Genomic DNA, 23,748 nt, shown 5'->3' with positions numbered 1-23,748 from the left:
ATTACAATCAACACACAGGAACTTTAGTCTATTTTTATTGGTTCAACAAATGTCAGATATATAGTCCCACAAAAATGAAAATTGTAAATTATCACTATCAAATGCTGTAAAAGGGATGGCCACCATATTGAAAAGCAACTAACTTATACTTGCCATTCTGGTAAAGCTTATGAAAATTTGTTGTCTAATGATAACGCACAACTCCAAGTAAAAAAAGATATTATTTATGAATTCATATTTATAAAGATTACATGGAGACAATAAATTTAATACATAAATATGTGAAAACTGGAATGTATCTCTATTGGAGTTGGCTAAGCTACCAGAATACAAGTTTAGAGGCACACCATTCACTTGCAAGAACTGAAGAATGTACCAAACGACAAGGACGGTTTAAGTTTACATTCAACCAGTGACAGTAACTAAACCAGCCATGTCCAGAGTTGCATAAAAAAGTTAATGTTAACAAAGTTCATAATTCTAGGATACAATGCACAGAGCTCTGTAAGATCATAACTCCCCTCATCCACTCTGGGGACCCATTATTTTCTGTCCAGTGTTCACCCTTAAAAAGTTCTAGTTTTGTATATCAAAATTATTTTATTTCCAATGAATGTAAGTGCTGCTCCCCTGAACAGCAAGAATGTATAAACAATTCTTGTATTCACTGAACGTTCGAACTGTTCCCTCATTGCAATGCAATAATGTGGATAAAACATCACCTGCATGTTTATCCTGGAGAGGATGAGGCTAAAATTCAACATATTGGTCTGGTACAATTTTGTGTCTTCAGATCACTGACACAAAAAAAAAGTTCTGTTGTCATTACATGAAGTTTAGACAAACGGTAAAGAAATAAATCAAAGACTTCAACTTCAAAGGACACCAAGACAAGAAAAATATTTCAACTCAAGATTCTTTTCTTCAAAGTTTAGTGGCTATACCAGTAATCTTATCAAAATCACATGATTCTTTTGCAATTTTTTTCTCCCTCCGTGTTACTCTTAATTGATGAAACAATCCTTAGAAACTCTCCTTCTTCATGCATTAATATGGAACTAAACCTTTTATAAGTGATTATAGATATACGTAAACAAACAAGCACAGTGTGAATGGTTAATTACAACTTTCCACGCTGTAAGCTTCTACTTCTGTTAAAATGCAACAGAATTAGGTTATTGATTCTGATTTAGGCTTCATAAAACAGCTATTTACAGATTTACAGCTCAGGAATTAAATCAAGACCAACCAGTACTCAACACAAACTCTCACCTATTCCTCTTCATTAAACCTTTTCATGCAATGTGTATTTTCTCCCTCTTCTGGCTCACCATATTTTTAAAGCCAGAATTCTCACACATAAGAGCACCATGACCAGAGAAAGACCAAGACAAACATTGAATCAAATATTATGACAAGCATTTATAAATTTGCAAGTCAGTACCAAACCAATATGGCACCTCAATGGTCCCAACAACTGGATCATCAACAGAGCAAACAGAAAAAAGTAAACCCAAACACAGCATAGCTACAAAAACAGAAACATTTTAATTGGTTAGATTACGTATTTTGTTGAAATTGGATGGTGCAGGATTTAGCTAAATTTAAATATATGAATATCAGAAAGACAGCACAATTTTTTTAATATAAATTACTGCCAGGAAAAACTTAAGGATTGGTTTTAGAAAATGAGGAACTATGTAATACTGACTATGGTCTTGGTGCTTCAAAACTAATTACAACACATGCAAAAGCATTTATATTAGTCAATGAGGAGAGGTTTGATCTAACTTTATGCTGGATACTTGTGTCTTGTTATGCATTTTCCTCAATTCTGTTAACATTTCATTGGGAAACTAAGGAGATGCAAATTGGCCATTTGGTTCCTCTCAAATGCAAAAACATATCCTGTACGAGCAATTTCAGTCTTTTATTATTTTAACCTGGAGCCTTTGATACACAACTAAAATATTAGTGTAACCATTTTACATAGTCTTCCATCCCAATACAGTTAAAATCTGAAATCTCAATTCTTGGTTCATAATTTTATGGAAAATGACATAGCAGACATCTGCCATGATTTTTTAAAAGGAAAGTTTTGTTCCATACAACTTATTTGAATTGGACATTATGAAAAATACATCGGAAACAGTAGAGACAAATTAAATTAAACAGTATTCCCTGAAACAAGATTTCAGTACTAACACAAATAGAAGCTGTTGTATTTTAAAATGTTCTTTTAAGCTCCATTGATTGTTTACTGCTATTGTTTATCTACAAGTCATGCTTGGTATGCTATAGCTAAATGAATTATCACGAGGTGCAGGTTTTAATGTTTACATCTTTATCTCTGCAATCTCTGAAAAAGCAAAAGTAACTACAAACTAGGCTCAAACCACGGTTCTCAACCCATAACTTTCACGCATCAGCATGCATTGATGAACAGGTGCTCAAGTAGAACAATGAGATGTTTGCAGACTGAGGGTTGTATTTATTATGGCACGTCTTTTGGTCCGTGATGACAGGTTTCTGAATGTTTGAGATTCTCACTTATAATCTGAAGTTACTGTTGCTCTTCCAATTCTGTCAGGCCAACTTTTAATTCATGGCAATACTGTACAAAAGATTTTACAGGAAATAATCTGGGGTGCGACGAGTCACATGTGGTTCACCTCTGCGAGGCGCAGGATCAAACTGTAGGCTGTGGAAGTAGAAGAACAATCATTAAAATATTAGGCAGTGACCACATCTTAAACCTTACTATGCTAATCAAATACTGGCCTGAAAATAAATAAATAATAAAGCACACATCATTTTAACAGATTAATGTTAAGGAACAATCCATCTTAGAAAATATAGTTTTCTTATGCCTTCATCCCATATGTTAAAGAAACACTCAAAAACAAAACGTTCAACTTCAAGACATTCAGATGATTAAATGTCATTAATCCAATTCTGAAAAAAAATCCCATTTATAAACAGAAGCTCACGATTCAAAGATGGAAAATTAACTCTGGCCAATAAAAACGAAGATATGTTTCACCAAAAAACAGTCTGCCTTCATTGAAGGCAAATAATAAGAGCTTTGTTCCAACAGAGGGAGATGGGAGATCAGGAATACAGATCTACAATTTACAGCCCCAAGTAGCATATCTCAACTATTGCTACGATAGCCACCATTTAATAACAACATCTGCCATAAAATTCAAAGTAACACTGAAATGGTGTTAGGTAAACTTGGAGCACTCTATGGAAGAGTTTAGATTTGAAATAACAATACTTCAATGATTTATTTAAATGCATCATTTTGAGAACCGCAAATTGGCGCATTTGTTCAGCTCTGATCCAGGAATTAGTACAGTTCACATGCAATTTCCAATTATAAATTATCTTACCAATTAACATAAGCATTTAAAACAAAAATATTACCTACAAGAATCTTTATATGGCAATATGCATCACTTACAAAGAATATTTAAGGGTGTCATCAAGTTCCATTATTGCAGCTTGATTCCCACATCGATAACAGTAGTTTGGAGCACTGAAAATTGTCACTACGTTGCGATCATGGCACCAGTTATAACCCTATTGACAGAAATTGCAACATTATAAAATGTTCTAATATGAACAATTTAGTCATTACACAGGATGCTTGCTAACTAACAACTTCAGAATTGTGCCTACGTACAACAGGCTTTGCAATGAGTTCAAAGAGCTCCAAAAATAATTCCCAGACAAAAAAAATTGTCAGGCTAATTAGTCTAGCAAAAGGGCTCAATGCAACTGCATAAAGATCTGTAGATTAAATTTAGACAGCATGTACTTAGACTGATTATTTAACCTTGCCAGACAAGGATAGACTAAACAAAAGTTAAAATGATGTTGATCTTCATTCAGAAAGTAGGCAGCCTTAAGAATGTACTACCAGGACAAAATGCCTACACATGATGCTCCAGCAACTGATGATAGAGAAATTGTTTTTACTTTCCTGCTTTGTTACTTCCACCAGAATGATTATGGGTTCCCATTCTTTCTAAGGGTCACTCTAATCTCTTTCTTCCCTCCCCACTGTCAAAAACTGTCAGATCAACCTGCAATTCTGACATTAAAATTTGAAGAACAAATATCTACAAAATAGTTTGATACTTGGGGTTTAATGAAATAAGAGTTACTGGAACCAGTATTATTCAGGTGATTTGAAACTGCTCATCTTCTGGCATTTTTTTTGCCATATTTAAACTTCACGTATATTTTTAAGGCCTTAATACTTCCTTGGGCAATTGGATCCTCAACTTCCTGACTTGCAGACCTGAGTCAGTTTGGATTAGCAAAATCGCTTTGATAATTTCCATCAGCACATGTGCACCACAAGGCTGTGCGCTTAGCCCCCTGCTCTACTCACATTACATTTGACGGTGTGGTTAAGCATAGCTCCAATGCCATATCCAAGTTTGCTGACATAGGCAGAATCAAAGGTGGCGATGAATCAGCATATAGGCGGGAGATTAAAAATCTGCTTGAGTGGTGCCAATTCAAGTTCTCCTTCAAAGTCAGTAAGGCCAAGAGACTGATTATTGGCTTCAGAAGGAAACTAGTCCTTATTGTTGGATCAGAGGTGGAGAGGTCAGCAACTTTAAATTCCTCAGTGTTATCATTTCAGAGGACCAGTCATGGGCTCAGCACATAGGTGTAATTATGGAGAAAGCACTGCAGGGCCTCTATTTCCTTAAGAGTTTGCAAACATTCAGCATAATATCTAAAAGCTTGACAAGTTTCTACAGATGTGTAAAGGAAAGTATTGACTGGCTAAATCACAGCCTGGTACAGAAACAATGCCCTTGAACAGAAAATCTTACTAAAAGTAGTGATTATGACATCTCATCTACACAAAACGTTGTCACAGGAAAGCAGCATCAGATACCTCTGCCATCCAGGACATGCTCTCTTCTCCCTGCTGCCATCAGGAATCTCAGAACTCACCACCAGGTTCAGAAATACAAACCCCATTTCCAGAAAAGTTGGGATATTTTCCAAAATGCAATAAAAACAAAACTCTGTGATATGTTAATTCACGTGAACCTTTATTTAACTGACAAAAGTACAAAGAAAAGATTTTCAATAGTTTTACTGACCAACTTAATTGTATTTTGTAAATATACACAAATTTAGAATTTGATGGCTGCAACACACTCAACAAAAGTTGGGACAGAGTTAAAATAAGATTGAAAAGTGCACAGAATATTGAAGTAACACCAGTTAGGAAGACTCCACATTAAGCAGGCTAATTGGTAGCAGGTGAGGTATCATGACTGGGTATAAAAGTAGCATCCATCAAAGGTTCAGTCTTTGCAAGCAAGGATGGGTCGTGGCTCACCCCTTTCTGCCAAAATTCGTAAGAGAATTGTTAGTTCAAAAGGAACATTTCCCAACGCAAGATTGCAGAGAATTTGGGTCTTTCAACATCTACAGTACATAATATTGTGAAAAGATTCAGAGAATTCAGAGACATCTCAGTGCGTAAAGGGCAAAGTCGGAAACCACTGTTGAATGCGCGTGATCTTCGAGCCCTGAGGCGGCACTGCCTAAGAAACCGTCATGCTACTGTGACAATTATAGCCACATGGGCTCGGGAGTACTTAGGAAAACCATTGTCACTTAACACAGTCTGTCGCTGCAACCAGAAATGCAACTTGAAACTGTATTACGCAAGGAGGAAGACATACATCAACTCTATGCAGAAATGCTGGCGAGTTCTCTGGGCCCGAGCTCATCCCAGATGGACCGAAAGACTGTGGAACCGTGTGCTGTGGTCAGATGAGTCCACATTTCAGCTAATTTTCGGGAAAAAAACGGGCGTCGAGTTCTCCGTGCCAAAGATGAAAACGACCATCCTGATTGTTATCAGCGAAAGGTGCAAAAGCCAGCATCTGTGATGGTATGGGGGTGCATCAGTGCCCACGGCATGGGTGAGTTGCATGTATATGAAGGTACCATTGACTCTGAGGCGTATATTAGGATTTTAGAGAGACATATGTTGCCATCAAGGCGATATCTCTTCCCGGGATGTCCATGCTTATTTCAGCAGGACAATGCCAGACCACATTCTGCATGGGCTACAACAGCGTGACTTTGTAGACACAAGAGTGCGTGTGCTTGACTGGCCTGCTGCCAGTTCAGATCTATCTCCTATTGAAAATGTATGGCGCATCATGAAGAGGAGAATCAGACAACGGAGACCACGGACTGTTGAGCAGCTGAAGTCTTATATCAAGCAAGAATGGACAAAATTTCCAATTGCAAATCTACTACAATTAGTATCCTCAGTTCCAAAATGATTAAAAAGTGTTATTAAAAGGAAAGGTGATGTAACACAATGGTAAACATGCCTCTGTCCCAACTTTTGTTGAGTGTGATGCAGCCATCAAATTCTAAATTTGTGTATATTTACAAAATACAACTGAGTTGGTCAGTAAAACTATTGAAAATCTTTTCTTTGTACTTTTGTCAGTTAAATAAAGGTTCACGTGAATTAACACATCACAGATTTTTGTTTTTACTGCATTTTGGAAAATATCCCAACTTTTCTGGAAATGGGGTTTGTAGTTACTATTCCTCAACTATCAGACTCTTGAACCAAAAGGGGATAACTGGACTCAACTTCACATACCCCATCACCAAAGTGATCCCAAAACCAACAGGCTCACTTTCAAAGACTCGTCATCTCAGGTTCTCAGTATTTATTATTTGTTTATTTATTTATTATATTTTTATTTGCAGTTTGTTGTCTTTTACTTGCTGGTTGCACACCCAAGTTGGGAGTAGTCTTCATTGACTGTAATGGTTATTATTCTATGGATTTATTGAATATGCCCGAATGACAATGAATTTCAGGGGTGTATATGGTGACATAAATGCTCTTTAATAAATTTACCTTGAACTTTTTGCACTGTGAGCATTTTATGCTCCTGTCTGTTTGAAAGCGGCTGTGTATTGTTAATGATCAAGTCAATATGGATTTTAAATTCAGAGCATAAACTTCTTAAACAGTACTTTACCTCCATCACCAGTTGATGTGCTCGTGAAACCAACGTAAGGCCATTCGCATGGTTAAAAGTCTCAGAAATATCCTGACCAAAGGTGTAACCAGCACCCCTGGGGGATATGCCCCAGCCCCCACGGTCATCAGGATCCGACCATAGCAAATCACACATTGGACCCTAAAAACAAAAAAATACAAACCCATGAGAACTAAATGTTTCATTAGATATTTAGGCAGTAAATACTTAATGGCATTTGGGGTGTATGAGGTGTCCAAGGAGGGCTAGCATCTCTGAAGAAGGGGCTTGTCATGTCCAGTATGGGACAGTTACTCACCTTTGGTCCCCACCAAACACTCATCTCTCACGTGTGGTTCCAAGTAGCTGTTTGCATGCAAAAGCAGCCACACCCTGGTGCACTGCTTCGACAGGCAGGCTAAATCAGGTGGGAGTAGAAAGCAGGCCTCATACCCCGGGGAGACAGGGACATGTCTAGTCAATGGATGCGAAGTAATCTCTTGCAGACTGGGCGGATGAGATCAACAGCGAGATTCAACAGACAGGAAGGCCCCGTGGAGAGCGATGAGACACAGAAGTAGTCACAATCATCCACTGCAATCAAGGAAGATCCCAGTTTTGACAACCACTCATACCACTGGACCTGGACTTCTGGGGTTGAGCAGAACTGCCCCAGTGCAACAGCTTTTCCCATTTTAAAACTTTCCTGCACGTTTCCTGACATTGACGGATACGACAGTCAACTACCACTCAAGGCATTTGAAAAGCATACCTCATGTGGAACCTCCTGAAGGCGGTCTAGTGCTCGGATGTGATCCAGTGTATCTATGGAAGGAGAAAGGCCTCCATGGAGACAGAAGATCTAAGAGAGACCAACAGCAATAATTTAAGGTACAACTCAGCCTGAAAGTTTATGTTAGCTTTCAGAATTTAACATACCACTGTTGTTATTAAGCATATAGTTTCAAATATCAACAAGAGATTGATATACTACTGCATGCTATCAATTGGAATATTTTGAAAATGGAGGCTACATTTGTATTTTAAATCACCTATCACGACCATTATACAAACAGACTCAACTAGTTCTGGGTTAAATCAGCATAAAAAAAAAACACTCACCTGACCATCTACCAAGGCAGTGAGCGGAAGGTAATCAAAGAGATCAGTAAAATATTTCCACACATTGGCATTTCCATATTTTCTTAAACATTCATCATAGAAGCCATACACTTGTGTAATTTGTCTGCTTTCATGATTCCCTCTAAGTATTGTGATACGTTCACGATAACGTACCTGAAACAAAATCATTTTTATAAGCAAAGCCATGTTGGCTCATCCACCTTAGTAAAACAAGATCTTTTGATTCTTATAGCTTAATTCTTATAATAAACACAACACATTTTTAGTTAGAATTTTGACAACTAAACAATTTTCTAAAAGACCAATGCTACCTTAATTTAGCTACCAAAATGGTTAATTTCAAACTGAAAAGAGACTTTAATATTAGACTGAAGTAATTAGCTGGTTATCATTGTTTTCACCATCTGCAGAAATGCAGCTATACTTAGTGATATTTCTCGAGGATATTAGAAGGCAACTTCATTATGATAACATCCTTCCTTCCATTATTTAGAAGGTATATTGATATGTCAATTAACAATACTTGAATATTCCAGTTGATGAATTTGGTAAGTATTGATTTTGCTCCCCAGAATATTCATATTCATAAACATTACAAATGAATGCAATATTCAAAATGTAAATGTATAGATGACATGCAAAATAAAGTTTTACCATTGCACCTCAGTACATGATCATAATAAAGTAATTACTAACATTCAACTCAACACTTTCATCACTTTATAGTATTCCAGTGCTTAATAATAGCATATCATTAGTCTTTATATACAACCTTGATAAAATAGTTAATGGGGTTTTTAAAAGAGATTACAGATTAGAGTGCAGTAGCAAAATGGGCCTCAAATTGTCTTTCCCCACACAACCTATGCAATGACTACATCCATCTTCAGCATGTCCTCAGCAAGTAGCCCCAGACCATAGTGTCTGCTTGCAACATTTAGTCCTGTCTTAAAGAAAATCATATATACAGTATCACCAGATAGGTGCTTTTCTAACCAATAACATTTGGCGAAACACATGTCTCTGAGAACAGCTTGTATTACGCAGAATCCTGTGCACCTTTATATGGTGATCCTATCAAACAGCCCTCTCTTTCTAGATAGGCAACCTGATGAGATAACAGCCAAGAAATCAGGTGATCCGTCATGCTGAGAATCACTGTCAGGGCATCCTTTAGCACAATAGAGTAAAGCATTGATATCCAATCAAAGTAAACATGATGTATTAGTGCTGAATTGAGCATCTCATTCATCTGAGCAGGAGCTAAATGGCTTGTTGCTGGAATGTATACAAAGTGCATATTGTTTTTATTTTATTGACTACAGCTCAGAATAGCCCTTACAGCCCTTCGAGCCATGCCACCTAGCAATCCCCAATTTAATCCTAGCCTAATCACAGAACAACTTACAATGACCAATTAACCTACCAACTGGTACGTCTTTGGACTGTGGGAGGAAACCAGAGCACCTGGAGGGAACTCACACGGTCACAGGGGAGAATGTACAAACTTCTTACAGACAGCAGGTAGGAATTGAACCAGGGTCGCTGGTATTGTAAAACATTCTGCTAACCACTATGCTACCTTATCTTCCCCTATATACTAAGCAGTTTTCTACAAATGCTACAAAATGGTGTTGCCTTTTCAGAAGTCACAATCCAAATTAACTCTGATGAGACTAAAGTGAAAAATTTATAGTACATCTTACAAAAAAAAACAATTTTTTGAAAAGATTAGAATTTTAATATTTTGCAAATAAAAATAGATACCTTAAGAGCTACAAGGAGTGTGACTGTTTCAACTGAATAATAACCTCGGTCAACATAATCTCCCATAAAAAGATAATTTGTATCTGGTGATTTGCCTCCAATTCTAAAAAGTTCCATGAGATCATGAAATTGCCCATGGACATCGCCGCAGACGGTAACAGGACATCGGACCTCCTGCACATTTGATTCCTTGGTCAAGATTTCTTTAGCCTAAACAAGAAAATTAAAAAATTAGTTCACATTGACCTATTTGATCATATCAATACAGATACCAATTTTAAAATATGTAGCAACAGATAAGAAATAATAATGATGAAATAACTGAAGCTGCTTTTATTTTGTCTTTATTTTCAACATTCACATTGTCAACAGCAAGAAAAAGGATCAACTTTTAAGTACCCGATTAGAAGAAAATCAAGACACTTAAATTAAGATGTTCCTGAACATATATTTGACAGTTTAAATCTAATATGCATGGATCTACCTTTACCATAATCCACAGAAATAAGATGGATATTCAGATATTGGCTGTAAAAGAAAAATTCTACTGATGGTTTCACTACCATTACCAAATAGCAAAACAATGCTGATGTGTTGCTCTTACATCATTAATCCAAAAGGTAATTCCTGGCACAACTATAAATTATTGGGAAGTTTCTCAATAGGCAGAAATTTTAGCAGCAGTTACAGAAGTTATTGGAGACCTGGGAAGTAGGCATTTCAAGGAGGGAACATTTATAGTTCAAATCTGAAACAGACACTCTACTTTCTCGAGAGATCAGGTGAATGCCTTAAAACTTTGTTCCTACATTATTAGATGTTGTCTGACCCATATATTTCCAGCACTTTCTATTTTAGTTCAAATATTTATTCTGCATTAAAATACATCATTCTCCCTTGCACAGCTCATGAGAATTCCACCTGTTCATCCAATCTCTTCCAATGATAATGTACAAATCTGTAAAGTACATCATCTTCAAATAATTCCAAGTATAAAACATCGAGAACATCAAACCTCAATACTAGTTAAAACTTGAATATAAAATTAAAACTTGGAGAAGTTGCTGTGTAGATATAGGAAGTGGTCCAGATATTCCACTGTTTTAATATGAACTTTTAGTGTCAGGGGATAGCAATACAACAGGGGCAGGTTGGTAGTAAACTTCGATCTTACAGATGGGCAAGTGTGTAGCCTAACCTCTTCAGCTAATTTCAGTGATGGGGGTTGGGAGCTTAGCCTTTGCGTGTACACAGAAACAACCATTATCTATATACTACAGTCTAGGTAATTTTGGTTCTATTCTGTACTTATTTTAGGCTGTTTAGCTTCCCATTATTCCTGATGATCACCACATTCTGAACGATATTTGTTGGAGGGGAGATGAGAAACCTCAGCTAAAAAAAGGCGAAACAAGGTAAAGACACACTCTTGTTTGACACTGGGGTTTGCTGAGAATGGTTTTTCCAGTACACCATTGCAGAGTAAACATAAGAAGGTAACAAATTCCTGTGGCAAAAGGTGCGGCATAGGAAGAACAGTGGATGGTAAGATCCAGGCTAAGCAACTCATCAACAGACAACACATTAATGCTGTAACAGCCATCAAAAGCTCTGATACCCAATACCTCAGCCCACTGAGAGCTTGGAACAGGGTTATCCGGGACAGATTTAGCCAATCCAGCCTAAAAGGAACATTTTCAAGACTTCCTTAAACATCTGTTCTTTAGTGAGAATACTTAACTCCATCTCACAGCAGATTTCAGTACAAATTCACAGCCTCATCAGCCACATTTGTGAAAGTGTTGTTCCAAAGGACCTCAGTGACCCCTTGCTATCCACAAGAAACATCATTACCAGAATCTTTCACAATTGTCTCATCCTAAAGGGTGGAGAGCTGCTTCCTGAATCAATGTGGTTTCTGCTGAACCAGAGGCAAAGTGACATGATTTTCACTGTACAAGAGAAACACGGAACGCTTTAATAATTTTAACACAGTCAAGCAGGTTTTGACAATCTTCAGCTATGCAGTGAAATGAAATGCATCTTTTTCAACCAAATTAATCCCAGAAGACTGGCAGTATAGAAAAAGTTAGTGCTTCTGATGAATGAGCTGAAATGTTAACTCCACTTTCCCACCCACAATAGCTGCCTGACCTTTTGCTTTTTGTTATTTTTGACTTGTATCTGCAGCTGCTTTCCACATTTATCTTTAAATTTATCATAGAAGACTCCAAAAACCTCTAAAGTCATGACCTTTATTTCCCCTGCAATGCAAACAAAACCTTGTACTAAAGTCTATGCTTAATTGTCAATTGTGCAATTAGCTGTCATATTTAAAGAGTTTCTTGATTTGTCTTAAAATCACACTATAACCTCAAAATTAATTCCAGGGATTTGATGTATCTTGTAAGGTTACAGATCTGGTCATGGCCTCAAATGATTAAAAATCAGAAAGACAAGTCTAACATCACCATGTTTGAATATACAGACTACAAAATAGAAACCATAAGAGATTGAGTGCATTACCAAATGTATTTACCAGTTACTATTTATAGAGTTACATCTTGAATTAGGCATAAATTGAAAGATGGACATGCTCCAGAGGCAAAGGTATAAGAGTACATTTTTTAATATACATATCAGATCCACTCAATTGTGCCTATCAAAGCATATGTTCATTCAAAACACTTCAATATAGCCGCCTAGATGTTAATCATGTGCAATTATTTAAATATATTGCAACCCAACAGTATTTAATTTGGAGTGACGGTAATCAGATGGTGATGCTTTCCAACATTTAACTATTTGTTCTGTTATTAAGTGGGAGGTGGATAGGAAATACACAAGTAGATCCAAATCAAACCTCTCAGGATACCACAAAGCAATTTGCAATAAATGAGTTACTTCTTATCCAATTTCATATCGATGAAAATAGCCACATCTTCACCTCCCCATCAAAAAGAGATTATAGAAGTTTTTTTAAAAATAGCTGCATCTTAAATGAGAAAGAATACCAAGAAGTCTGTTCAGTATTATATACAGAAACATAAGCCTTAGCTTTACGTTCTTATCCTTTTTCTATTTATGTCATTTAATAACTATTCACTTCAAAACTGGTGCATTTATTCATGGCAAATTTATAGGAAAATTAAAAAAAACATTGCATGTTCATACATTACCCAACCATTCAAAGTGCTCACTTTACTCCAATTCCTACTGTTACGTACCCGTGACACGTGACAGTGGTACCCTTGTCACGTGACTGGGGTTGAAGTTATACTGGACTTGAGGTAATGGTCTTGTGATGGTGGAGTGACGTCATTTTCCCGCCAGTAGAGGTCATGTGACAGTTTTTTAAAAAACGTTATAAAAAGAAGACCCACCCTGTGGGGAGGGGCAGTTCGTGGCTGGATTTGCCAAGCTGACTTCATGCCACTGCGTGATTTAATGTGATGACGCAGTTTAGTTGGAAAATGAAGTTTTATCTAATGCCTAAAGTTTAAAAGGTCATTGCCAGCAGTTTCTTACAATACTGCTAGTGGAGAGTGAATATCGGAGTTCGGAAGTTAAAGATCGAGGAGAATCAATTTTCGACGGTGGATTGGGTTCGACCTTGTGTGATCCTCATTCGGAAGGATTTTGTTGACTGTTCTCGTGTTAATCTCTGCTGGGATAGCAGGAGACTGAGGACAGAGTGTGGAAGAAGAGGTCAGTGCCTTTAAACCGTTACGTTTTATAAAATTCTACGTGGGAAGAGTTCGACGCCGGGGATCGAAGGACAACGACGTGGAAGAGAATTTAAATCGCCTTAAAAAGTCTCTCCTTTTAAATGGACTGAGTATTTTGAACTTTTGGCAATACCGTTTTAAGTACTGTTTTTGCTGCATCGCTTTAAGAACTGTGAAGCTGCCACACAGCAGCTGTTTTCCGGTTACGTTAGTGTTTGTTTACTTTTGGGGGGGTTTGTTTTCAGTGTTTAATAAACGTGTTATTTGTTATAAAAACCCTTGCCTAACTCACATATATTTATTGTTGCCTGAATACGTAACACTACCACTACAGAATAGCTTTAAAGACCAAACCTGAAAAATACATAACAAGTTGAGGCTTAGTTTCCTTCTTCAAGGAAGATGATGAGCAGAACTGAAATCTTAAATGGCAAGTTTTGGTACATTCAAAAATAATCAGCCAATCTTCAAAAATCTACCTTTAGAGTGGCAGTACAGATAATACCAATGTGTCAGAGTCAAAGAAAATTTTATTTTCAGTGTGTTTAAATATGTCACCACATACAACCCTGAGATTCTTTTTTCTTCAGGCATACTTAGCAAATCTATAGAACTGTAAACATCAGGAACTATACATTGTAAACAAACTTCAAATGCAGATATAAATAAATAGCAATAAATAACAATATAAGAGTCCTTAAATGAGTGTAGGTGATGGTTGAGGCATAGGAATTGTTCTTGAACCTGGTGGTATGAGTCCTGAGGTACCTGTATCTTCTACCCGATGGCAGTAGCAAAACAAAAAGAGCACTGCCTGGGCAGTGAGGATCTTTGATGATGGATGCTGCATTTCTATGGTAACATTTCATGTAGATGTGCTCAATAGTTATGGGAGTTTTACCTGTGATGTACTGGGCTGAATCCACTACCTTTTGTAGGGTTTTCCACTCAAAGGCATTGGTGTTCCCATAACAGGCACAGTTGCCACCACACAACTATAGAAGAGTGCCAAGGTTTTTGATGACATACCAAACCTCTCCAGACTCCTGAGGGAAGTAGAGGCACTGCTCTGCTTTCTTCACAATAATATTTATATGATGGGTCCAGAACAGGACCTCTGAGATAGTGACAACCAGCAATTTAAAGTTACTGACCCTCTCCACCTCTGATCCTCCGATGATTACTGGCTCATGGACCTCTGGTCTAGAATCAGTTCCTTCGTCTTGGCGGTGTGCCGTATCTCAAATAATGCTGAGTGGCAGTGCAAGAAGTTAGAGCCTAGTGACTCGGTGCCACAATAACCTTTCCCTCAATGTCAGCTCAGCAGAACAAAAGGGCCGATTATTAACTTCAGGAAGGGGGGGGGGGGAGGCACATGCTCCTGTTTACGTCAACAGTGCCAAGGACGATAAGGTCTCACCACACAGATGCCACAGCCAAGAAAGCTTACCAGCACCTCTACTGCCTCAGGAGGCTAAAGTTGTTTGTCATGTCCTCTGCGACCTTCACCCATTTTTATTCAATGTACCATAGAAAACATCCTAAACAGATGTCCCATAGCTTGGTAAAACAACTGCTCTGCTTGTGGCAAAAAAAAACACGACATAGAATTGTGGATGCAGCTCAAGCTCATGACGGAAACCAGCCTCCCCTCCACACTTTTCTTTGCCTCAGTACAGCAGTCAGCATAATCAAAGATCCCACCCACCATGGACATTCTCTCTTCTCTCCCCCCCACCACCTATCAGGCAGAAGATGCAAAATCCTGAAAGCACATACCAGACTCCAGGATGGTTTGCAGCCCATGGTTACAATACAAGTGAACATTTCCCTAGTACAATAAGATGGAATCTTGACCTTACAAACTACCTTGTTGTGATCTTGAACTTTGCTGTCTATCTGTACTGTACACTCTTAAGGATTCAATCTGTATGTACAGTATGTAAGGTAGGTTTTTCGCTGTACTTTAGTTCATGTGAAAATAAACCAGGTGTTTTTGTTAGTCAGAAAATAATAAAACAATCTTTTATCTACAGTAGGCTACTTTCATTTAAAAACATATTGTTTGAATCAAAAAGGTGTTTTTTGAAACAATCCCCAAAAATTTCTGCATGTTTTTCCGCTTAAAAAGTCCAAAGTCATTCATGATGACATCAACTGACCTTAAAAATTCATTTGATATTTACTTCCTCCATGATATTGTAAAATGCTTTCTCTTGACCAAATCTCTTTCTAAATTTTGACCACTTCTACAGTCAAATTCTTCACAAGGACATTTTCTGTACGTTTTTCAAGAAGTGGTCACCTGCCCCATTAAATTATACATTTAGATTATGTTCAAGTGGCAGTCTATCTATAATGTGACAATCTTCAAGTTCTTGACTACAGACTACATTGTATCACAGAAATACAATTACAGCTCAATTTCATTTTGCATTTTTGGCAAACACGTATTAAATTGCAATGGTTGAACATTCAAAATTGAAATACCCAAAACCAAGTCCTTACTGAAATCTCCCATTAATAAACTCTAATCGATCTATATCACTAATCGATCTACTGAAAATGCACTTTTAACAATTTTCTTTAGATCACATGCTCAGTGCACATTTTCCATTGCTCAAAATGGTATCCGAACATCTCCATCGAAAATGTGCTGTTCTTTTGTAGTTCAAATTCTCAGCCATCTTCCTTCAAACATTTTAGATCTTACTAGCACCTGTATCCAAATAAAACTCCTATATCACACAAAAGATTTCTTGGGTGTTGCTTTGATTTACCCTTTTCAATTCAAAGCGTATACAAGTACTGCCATTGGTCACATGACAAATCTCTCCATAACCCAGTTAAGTATCATGGCAATTTGTGGATCAGGCTGAGAATAGCTGAAAGATTTGTATTTATAATACCTTGTATAATTTGCAATATACTAAAGTGATTTACAGCTGAAATACCTTTGTAATGTAGTCATTGTTGCAACATAGGACACAGCACACCCTCATCTGGATGGCTTGCTACCATATCAACACTTGATAAGAACTAATGCCAGGTCATGTACTATCCTCATTCTTGCACGCAGACTGACCCAGAATCCACTGGGGGTGGGGGGGGAAAAGAGATCAGGAGCCAAACCACGTATACAAGGCAGCCTTACTACATTATAATGAACCCATTGTAAAGAATGCTCATTAGGTCAGCACACATTTTAGCCAACCATGGGACAGTCTTGGGTTCAAATCAGAATAACAAGAAATTAAGAAACATCACTATTTTAATCAGAAATATTAACAACCAAATGTTCTGTGGCTAGATGTAATTGCACCTCAAATGGGGGAAAACCACTAAAATTAATTGCAAGTTAAATACCTCAAGTTTCATTAAACATTTAAGCATTTCCTAGAGACCAAAACACGCCAAAGAGGTCAGAATATGCATTGGTTACTTCTAAAAATACATATTCAAGTGACACTGCAAGACATAATCTACCATTTATATATAAAAAATATTAGAAGTATTCAGATTAGACAGCATTCTAGAAACAATCAACATCTTTGGCAAATTCCCTGCTTCTGTTCCTCTTTCCACTGGCACTGCCTGGTCTGCTGATTATTCCCTAAGCTTCCTATTTTAGATTTCCAACATTGTTTTGCTTTTACATTAAACGTAGAGCCAATTTTAGGTACTTGAAATCCTAATACCCCTAAATCAATACATACAAGGGTCCTAGAAAAGATTTTTAAAGTTTTTAGCTACAGATGAGGTGCTAGAGGACTGAAGGAAAGCTAATGTTCCGTTGTTGAAGAAAAGCTCTAATAAACTGGGAAATTATAGGACAATGAATCTATCAACAGTGGGCAAGTTATTGGAAGGTATTCTAAGGGATCAGCTACACAAGTATTTGGATAGACAAGGACTAGTTAGGGATAGACAACATGGCTTTGTGCATGGTAGGTTGTGTCTAACCAATCTTAGTGTTTCGAGGATGTTACCAAGAAAGTTGAAGAAGGAAACACAGTGGATGTTGTCTACAAGAACTCGTACAAGGCACTTGAAGGTTTAGTCACTTGGCATTCAAGATGAGGTAGTAAATTGATTTAGTCATTGGCTATGTCGGAAAAGCCAGAGAGTGGTAGTAGATGTTTGCCTCTCTGACTGGAGGCCTGTGTGTAGAGGAGTGCTGCAGGGATCGGTGCTGGGGCAGTTATTGTTTGTCATCTGTATCAATGATCTGGATGATAATGCGGTAAACTGGATCAGCAAATTTGCAGACGACACAAAAATTGCAACTGTAGTGAACAGTGAGGAAAGCTGTCATAGCTTGAGTGGGATTTGGACTAACCGGAAAAACAGGGTGAAATTTAATGCAGACCAGTGAGAGATGTTGCACTTTTGGAGGACAAAGGAGTGCAAGACTAACATGGTGAGCAGCAGAGCACTGAGGAGTGCAGTAGAACAGAGGGATCTAGGAATACAGATCCAGGGGTAGCTCGGCAGGCTAGTTCGGCATGGACTAGATGGGGCTGTTTATGTGCTGCAGTGTTCATTGATTAATTTTAGCCTTTGGGAAAAAAAAACCCACAAGCTCTATTAACATTTTTCAACTAAATTCAAAATTAAATAGAAATTAGGATCAATGACAGAAAATATACTATTTTTCATTTTAAGTGCAGATATTTCCACATGTAACATCTTATAAAAGAAATTGAATATCAATTAAAACATTATCCCTGCAATTAAAATGTTTGCAAGAAAAAATAGCTAAATTATGACATCATTTAAAGTACAGCTGGAGACAGAACACGTACAAGAAAATGCAAATGTGCATTTTTTCCTTCAATGAGGTCAATCTGTTTGTAAAACCACACCCTCCTTTAAAACAATTATGTAATTCCAAAATATCAGGATGCGAACCCCAGCCCTGGAAATTCTGTCCCTTCAGATTCTTTTCAATGTTGCTTTTGAAAGCAGTGATAATGCTGAGCCATCACTACCTTTTGCAGCACATGCTAGATGTTAACCAGTATAAAGAGTGTTGTTTTCCTCATGTCTCTTGAAATCTTTCATTCTTCACCTGCTAATTTCTGACCTAATCAATGGAAACTATTTCAACCCAATTACTCAGTCTGTACTATTCTTTATTTAAAATACTTCCACTGGATCTTCTTGTGACCACTACAAGAAATGTCACATATTTCTCTAGTTTATCCACATAACTCAAGTCTCCCATACTTGCAACCATTTTTATTAAGTGTTCTCTACACACCAGGACTGCAAATCATTCCTCCTCATAAGTGCTCAAGGAATTGAGTACAGAGGTTACAATCTCTGTATGAGATGTTGGTTAGGCAAAATTTGGAATATTGCTTTCAATTTTGGCCACCCTGCAATGGGAAAAAAATGGCATCAGGCTGGAAACTCTGCAGAAGAGATTTATAAGTTTGTTGTTAGGATTCAAGAGTCTGAGTTATGAAGAGCTTGAGGCAACTGGGATTTTATTCCCCATCAGTGGCTAGAAGGAAGGAGCAAACCTAGAGGTGCATAGAGTTAATCTGCAGTCTTTTTATCCAGCATTGGGGAATAAGAACTAGAGGACATAGTTGCAAGGCATAAGTGGAGAGATTTCACAGGAACTGGAGAGGCAGGTATTTGCAACATTTGAAAGGGCCCTGGACAAATACACAGAGAGGAAAGGTTTAGAGGGGTAGGGGTGAAACTTCTGCAAATAGATGAGCTCACCTTCATCAGCATGGATGAGTTGGGCCAAAGGGCCTGTTTCTGCAGTGTAGGATTTTTTAAAAACTGAGTTCAGCAGAGGCTGAACCAGTGTTTTATATACTGGTTCATGGCTTTCTTGCCCTTGTGCTCTATTTATAAACTAGTACACCTTTTAGACATTGGGATATGCTTAGTTTAAAAAGCAACATTTTTAACCCTTCCCAATATTTTCTAAACAATCTACATGCACGGTGCTAGAAATCTTCAGAATCAGCTTTAATATCACTGGCATATATCAAGAAATGTGTAGTTTTGCAGCAGTAATACATTACAAAGAAAGGAAAAGCAAACTAAGGTAGTGTTCATTGTCTATTCAGAAATCTGATGACGGAGGAGAAACTGTTCCAGAAACACTGAGCGTGTCTTCGGTCCCCTATACCTCCTCTTCGTCGATGGTAGCAATGGGAAGAGAGCATGTCCTGGATGGATGGATGGATGGATGGATTGGGGGGGGGGGGGTCCTTAATGATGGATGCCACCTTTTTCAGGCATCATTTTTTTTTTAAGGTGCCCTGGATGCTGGTGCCCATGATGGAGCTGGCAGACTTTACAACATTCTGCAGCTTTTCCCAATCTTGTGCAATGGCCCTGCCATACATGACAGCGATGCAATCAGTTAGAATACTCTCCACGGTACATCTGTAGAAATTTACTAGAGTCTATAGCGACATACAAATTCTCCTCAAACTCCTAATAATGAATATAGCTGCCATGTGCCTTCTTTGAAATTGCATCAATATGATAACTTCTCAGTGACACCCAGGAAATTGAAACTGCTTGCCCTTTCCACTTTTGATCCTTCAACGAAGACTGGTGTACGTTCCCTCAACTTCCCCTTCCTGAAGTCCACAATCAATTTCTTGGTATTATTGACACCGAGTGCAAGGTTGTTGCTACAATGCCATTCAACCAGCGGATCCATCTTGCTTCTGTATGTCTCCTCGTCACCACCTGAAATTCAGCCAAGAATCGTGGGTATAAAGTAGAGCAATGGGCTAAGCAAGCAACCTTGATGTGTGAGTGTTGACTGTCGGCTAGGAGATGTTATTTCAGATCCACAGGCTGTGGTCTCCCAGTGAGGAAGTCAAGGATCCAGTTGCAGAAGGGAAAAAAAAGAGGCCCAGGTTTTAGAGCTTGTTGATTAGAACTGAGGGTATAATTGTGTTGAATTCTCAGATGTAGACAATAACAGTGGCCTGATGTAGGTATTACTATTATCCGGGTGTTCCAAAGCCAAGAGGAGAGCCAGTGAATTTGCATTCACTGCAGACCTATTGTAGAGATAGGCAAATTTCAGCAGGTTCAGGTCCTTTCTGAGACAGGAGTTGATTCGAGTCACGACCAGCCTCTCAAGGCACTTCATCACAATAGACGTGTGTACCACCGGGCAACAGCTGTTGAGGTAGCTCATCCTGCTCTTCTTGGGCACTGGTATGATTGCCTCCCTTTTGAAACAAACAGAAATCTCCAACTACAGCAGTGAGAGATTGAAGATGACCTGGAACACTCCTGCCAGTTGGCTGGCACATTTTTCAGAGCCCTACCAGAAACACCATTAGAGTTCAACCTCTTTTAAACATGTTCTGACATCAGCCAGAGACAGAGATCATAAGTCACCAGATACTGCAGGGATTCGCACAGGTATAATTTTATTCTCCCTTTCAACGCATGCATAAAAGGTGCTGAGCTCATCTGGGAGTGAAGCATAACAACCATTCATGATTTTAGGTTTCGCTTTGTAGAGCGAACCCTATCAGAGTGACATGCATCTGATTCCATCTCTGACCTCAATCAGAATTGTTTTCTTGCCCTTGTATTCTTTAGAACTGCACTGTTTAACTTATTTTTCTTTGCATTCCTCCAACCAAAATGTAACACTTCAGAGCATAAAGTTTCAACTGCCACCTGCCAGACATTCTAACATTGCCTAATTTTTATTTGTTAGCCATCAAATTCTCTATCATTAGCAAGTTTGAAAACCACTTCCCAAATTCCCAAGTCAACAATATATTAAGTACTGTAGTGCCTTGGTACTAATCCACAGGGAACTCCATCAGGTATTTCCCTCCAGCCCAAAACACCCTACAAGTCCTACAATCCAAGCAACATTCTGCACTGCATTCTCTTCAGCACAACCAGATCCTTCCTATAACATTGCAACCAGAACTACACACACAATCCTCCAAAACCTATCTAATCAGTGTTGCAGCATTATACTCCAACTTTATTCTATATCCTGACCAATGAAAGCAAGAATGCCAGATGCACCATAACCATCTTCTCCCATACACAATTCCGAAGAATACCAAGTCCATTTATCAAACATCCAGCGCAAATGGTAAACTCACCAAACTAGCCCATCCTCACCTTGTGGCAAAATCTACAGGCCACATTACTCTCAGCAGCCACTTCAAATCCCTAAGAGTGAAAGTAAATCATCCTCGAATTCCCTAGATGGCCAAAGCAGCAGGTAATTCTGCCCGAGTATTTCAAGATTACACAATTTAAAACTGTTAATATTTTAAGATATTAAATGCACAAGCCTGAAGTTCTTTCCTGAAAAAAATGTTCTATGGAATTCTGATCTCGTTATATTACAGCGGTTCTTTAGCACTTGTATGTTGTATGCTCCCTCACAAGTAATTTTACACTTTCAAATATCAAATACGGATCCAAATAACACGAAGGTTAAAACTAAGCAAGCGACAGTCACCCGCGTCAAATTTGGGAGACGTCCAAATAATACGAGAGAATCACACCTTTAAATCTAATACCAGTTCCGAACTGGTACTGACGGTGACAGGGTAGTAAGGGTGGGTAGGGGACAGAATGATCCCGAGATCGGTCTGCAATTGTTATGCTGTTGCTCGGAGCGGTGGATTGCAGCCGCGAGAATGGCAGCCCGGAAGGCGCCATTTTAGGTGCACACTTGTAAGGTTTAATTTATGCGGCACAGAAATGCCGGCTCCTGATCTGGGAGCACCGAAAGCAAAATACCCCCAGTCTTTCGAGGGGCCTGACGGCAGTGTTTAGATACCTTGCTTGAGCAGTTGTAATTTTTAAAAACAGCCGGGGGCCCGCCTGTGCTTTGGTGTCTGAGCGGCGGCGACATTAGCGGGAGGCTCCGGGACTAGGCCACCCCGGGGGGGGGACACGGAGATAAGGCCCGGCTGTGGGGAAAGGCAACCCACCCGCAACCGGCTCACCTTCTCGCACAGCGTCTTCACTTGGCTCTCGGTCAGTTGCTTGCAGTCGTTCAGCTGTTCGATCCACTGGTCCAGCTCCTTGGTGAACGCCTTCTCGTCCATCGCTCAAACGACGCGCTCGCCGCCGGCTTGCAGCGGGACGACCGATTCACGCTCGCACGGAGAAAGCCCACAAAGGAGAGTGCCCCCGTCCCCCCTGCTGCTATTTAAAAGTGAGCGCTATGTTTATTTAAAAGCACGCGCTCAGTCGGAGAGGGTCTATATGATGAGCCGAAGCGGCAGCACTGCCCTTCGCCGCCCGATCCCTCTCCGGTTTCAGCTCCCCGGCCAAGAAAATGGCCGCCCGCCCGCAGTGACATCAGCGCGCAGGCGCACTCGGGCCCGGCCCGGCCCGGCCCGACCCGCCTCGGCCGCCCTTCGGCTTCCGGACGGGGAGTGCATTCCAGGAGCCGGCATCGATGCCAACAATCACACTCATTTTACCCGTCCGCCTCAATATTTCGGGGAATCCCTGTGTTTCTTTGGGAATGGTGGCGTTTCTTCTTAAGAGGTTCCAAAAGCCTGAACCCCTGTTGAATTCCCTCAGGGTTCAAAAAACTGTGGCAAAATTTTGGCTTTCAAACGCTTGGCAACCTCACCAAAGGCTTTATATAACGATATTTTTATTTATCGATCAGGAAAAGAATTGCGGGAAATGGACTGCAATGAAGGTTCAGTAGATGTGATTCCTGAAATTGAAAGATTAAGCTGACTAGGCCTATACATTCTGGAATTTGCATGAAATTCCTGAGAGGGTTGACAGAATGACGATGATATTTCCCCTATTTTGTGTGTCTGGAGAAAGAGGTTACATGTCACAAAATAAGGGATTGGCTTGAGAAAAAAGTAACAGAAATGGTGACTGGTCTTTTAAGAAGTATGAGAGAGGGAGTTTCCTTTTGGGGTTGATACTTTTTTGACTGCAATTCAAAAGCTACAGCGTCTCCACCTTCTGAAATTTGCCCTGTTTATTGCAGCAATTAATTTCACTTTATGTTATTTGGACTTTGCACTGGATGTTGTTTGAAGTCACCT

The 23,748-nt window shown here is 38.9% G+C and overlaps 1 protein-coding gene across 1 annotated transcript; it reads right to left on the bottom strand.

Moving 5' to 3' along the window:
• Positions 1-19: 19 nt before the first annotated feature.
• Positions 20-23,027, bottom strand: LOC140739152 (serine/threonine-protein phosphatase 2A catalytic subunit alpha isoform). The gene is made up of 7 exons (XM_073067139.1): positions 22,675-23,027; positions 9,966-10,175; positions 8,178-8,351; positions 7,828-7,917; positions 7,056-7,217; positions 3,467-3,585; positions 20-2,701 (listed from the first exon to the last, which is right to left on the bottom strand). Exons 1-7 carry the CDS (start codon positions 22,774-22,776, stop codon positions 2,629-2,631), a joined length of 930 nt encoding a protein of 309 aa, XP_072923240.1. The 5' UTR covers positions 22,777-23,027; the 3' UTR covers positions 20-2,628.
• Between the last annotated feature and the right edge of the window lie 721 nt (positions 23,028-23,748).

Source organism: Hemitrygon akajei, chromosome 15, assembly GCF_048418815.1.
Source record: "Hemitrygon akajei chromosome 15, sHemAka1.3, whole genome shotgun sequence".
Taxonomy (NCBI): Eukaryota; Metazoa; Chordata; class Chondrichthyes; order Myliobatiformes; family Dasyatidae; genus Hemitrygon; species Hemitrygon akajei.
This window is presented reverse-complemented; position numbering and strand designations above follow the sequence as displayed.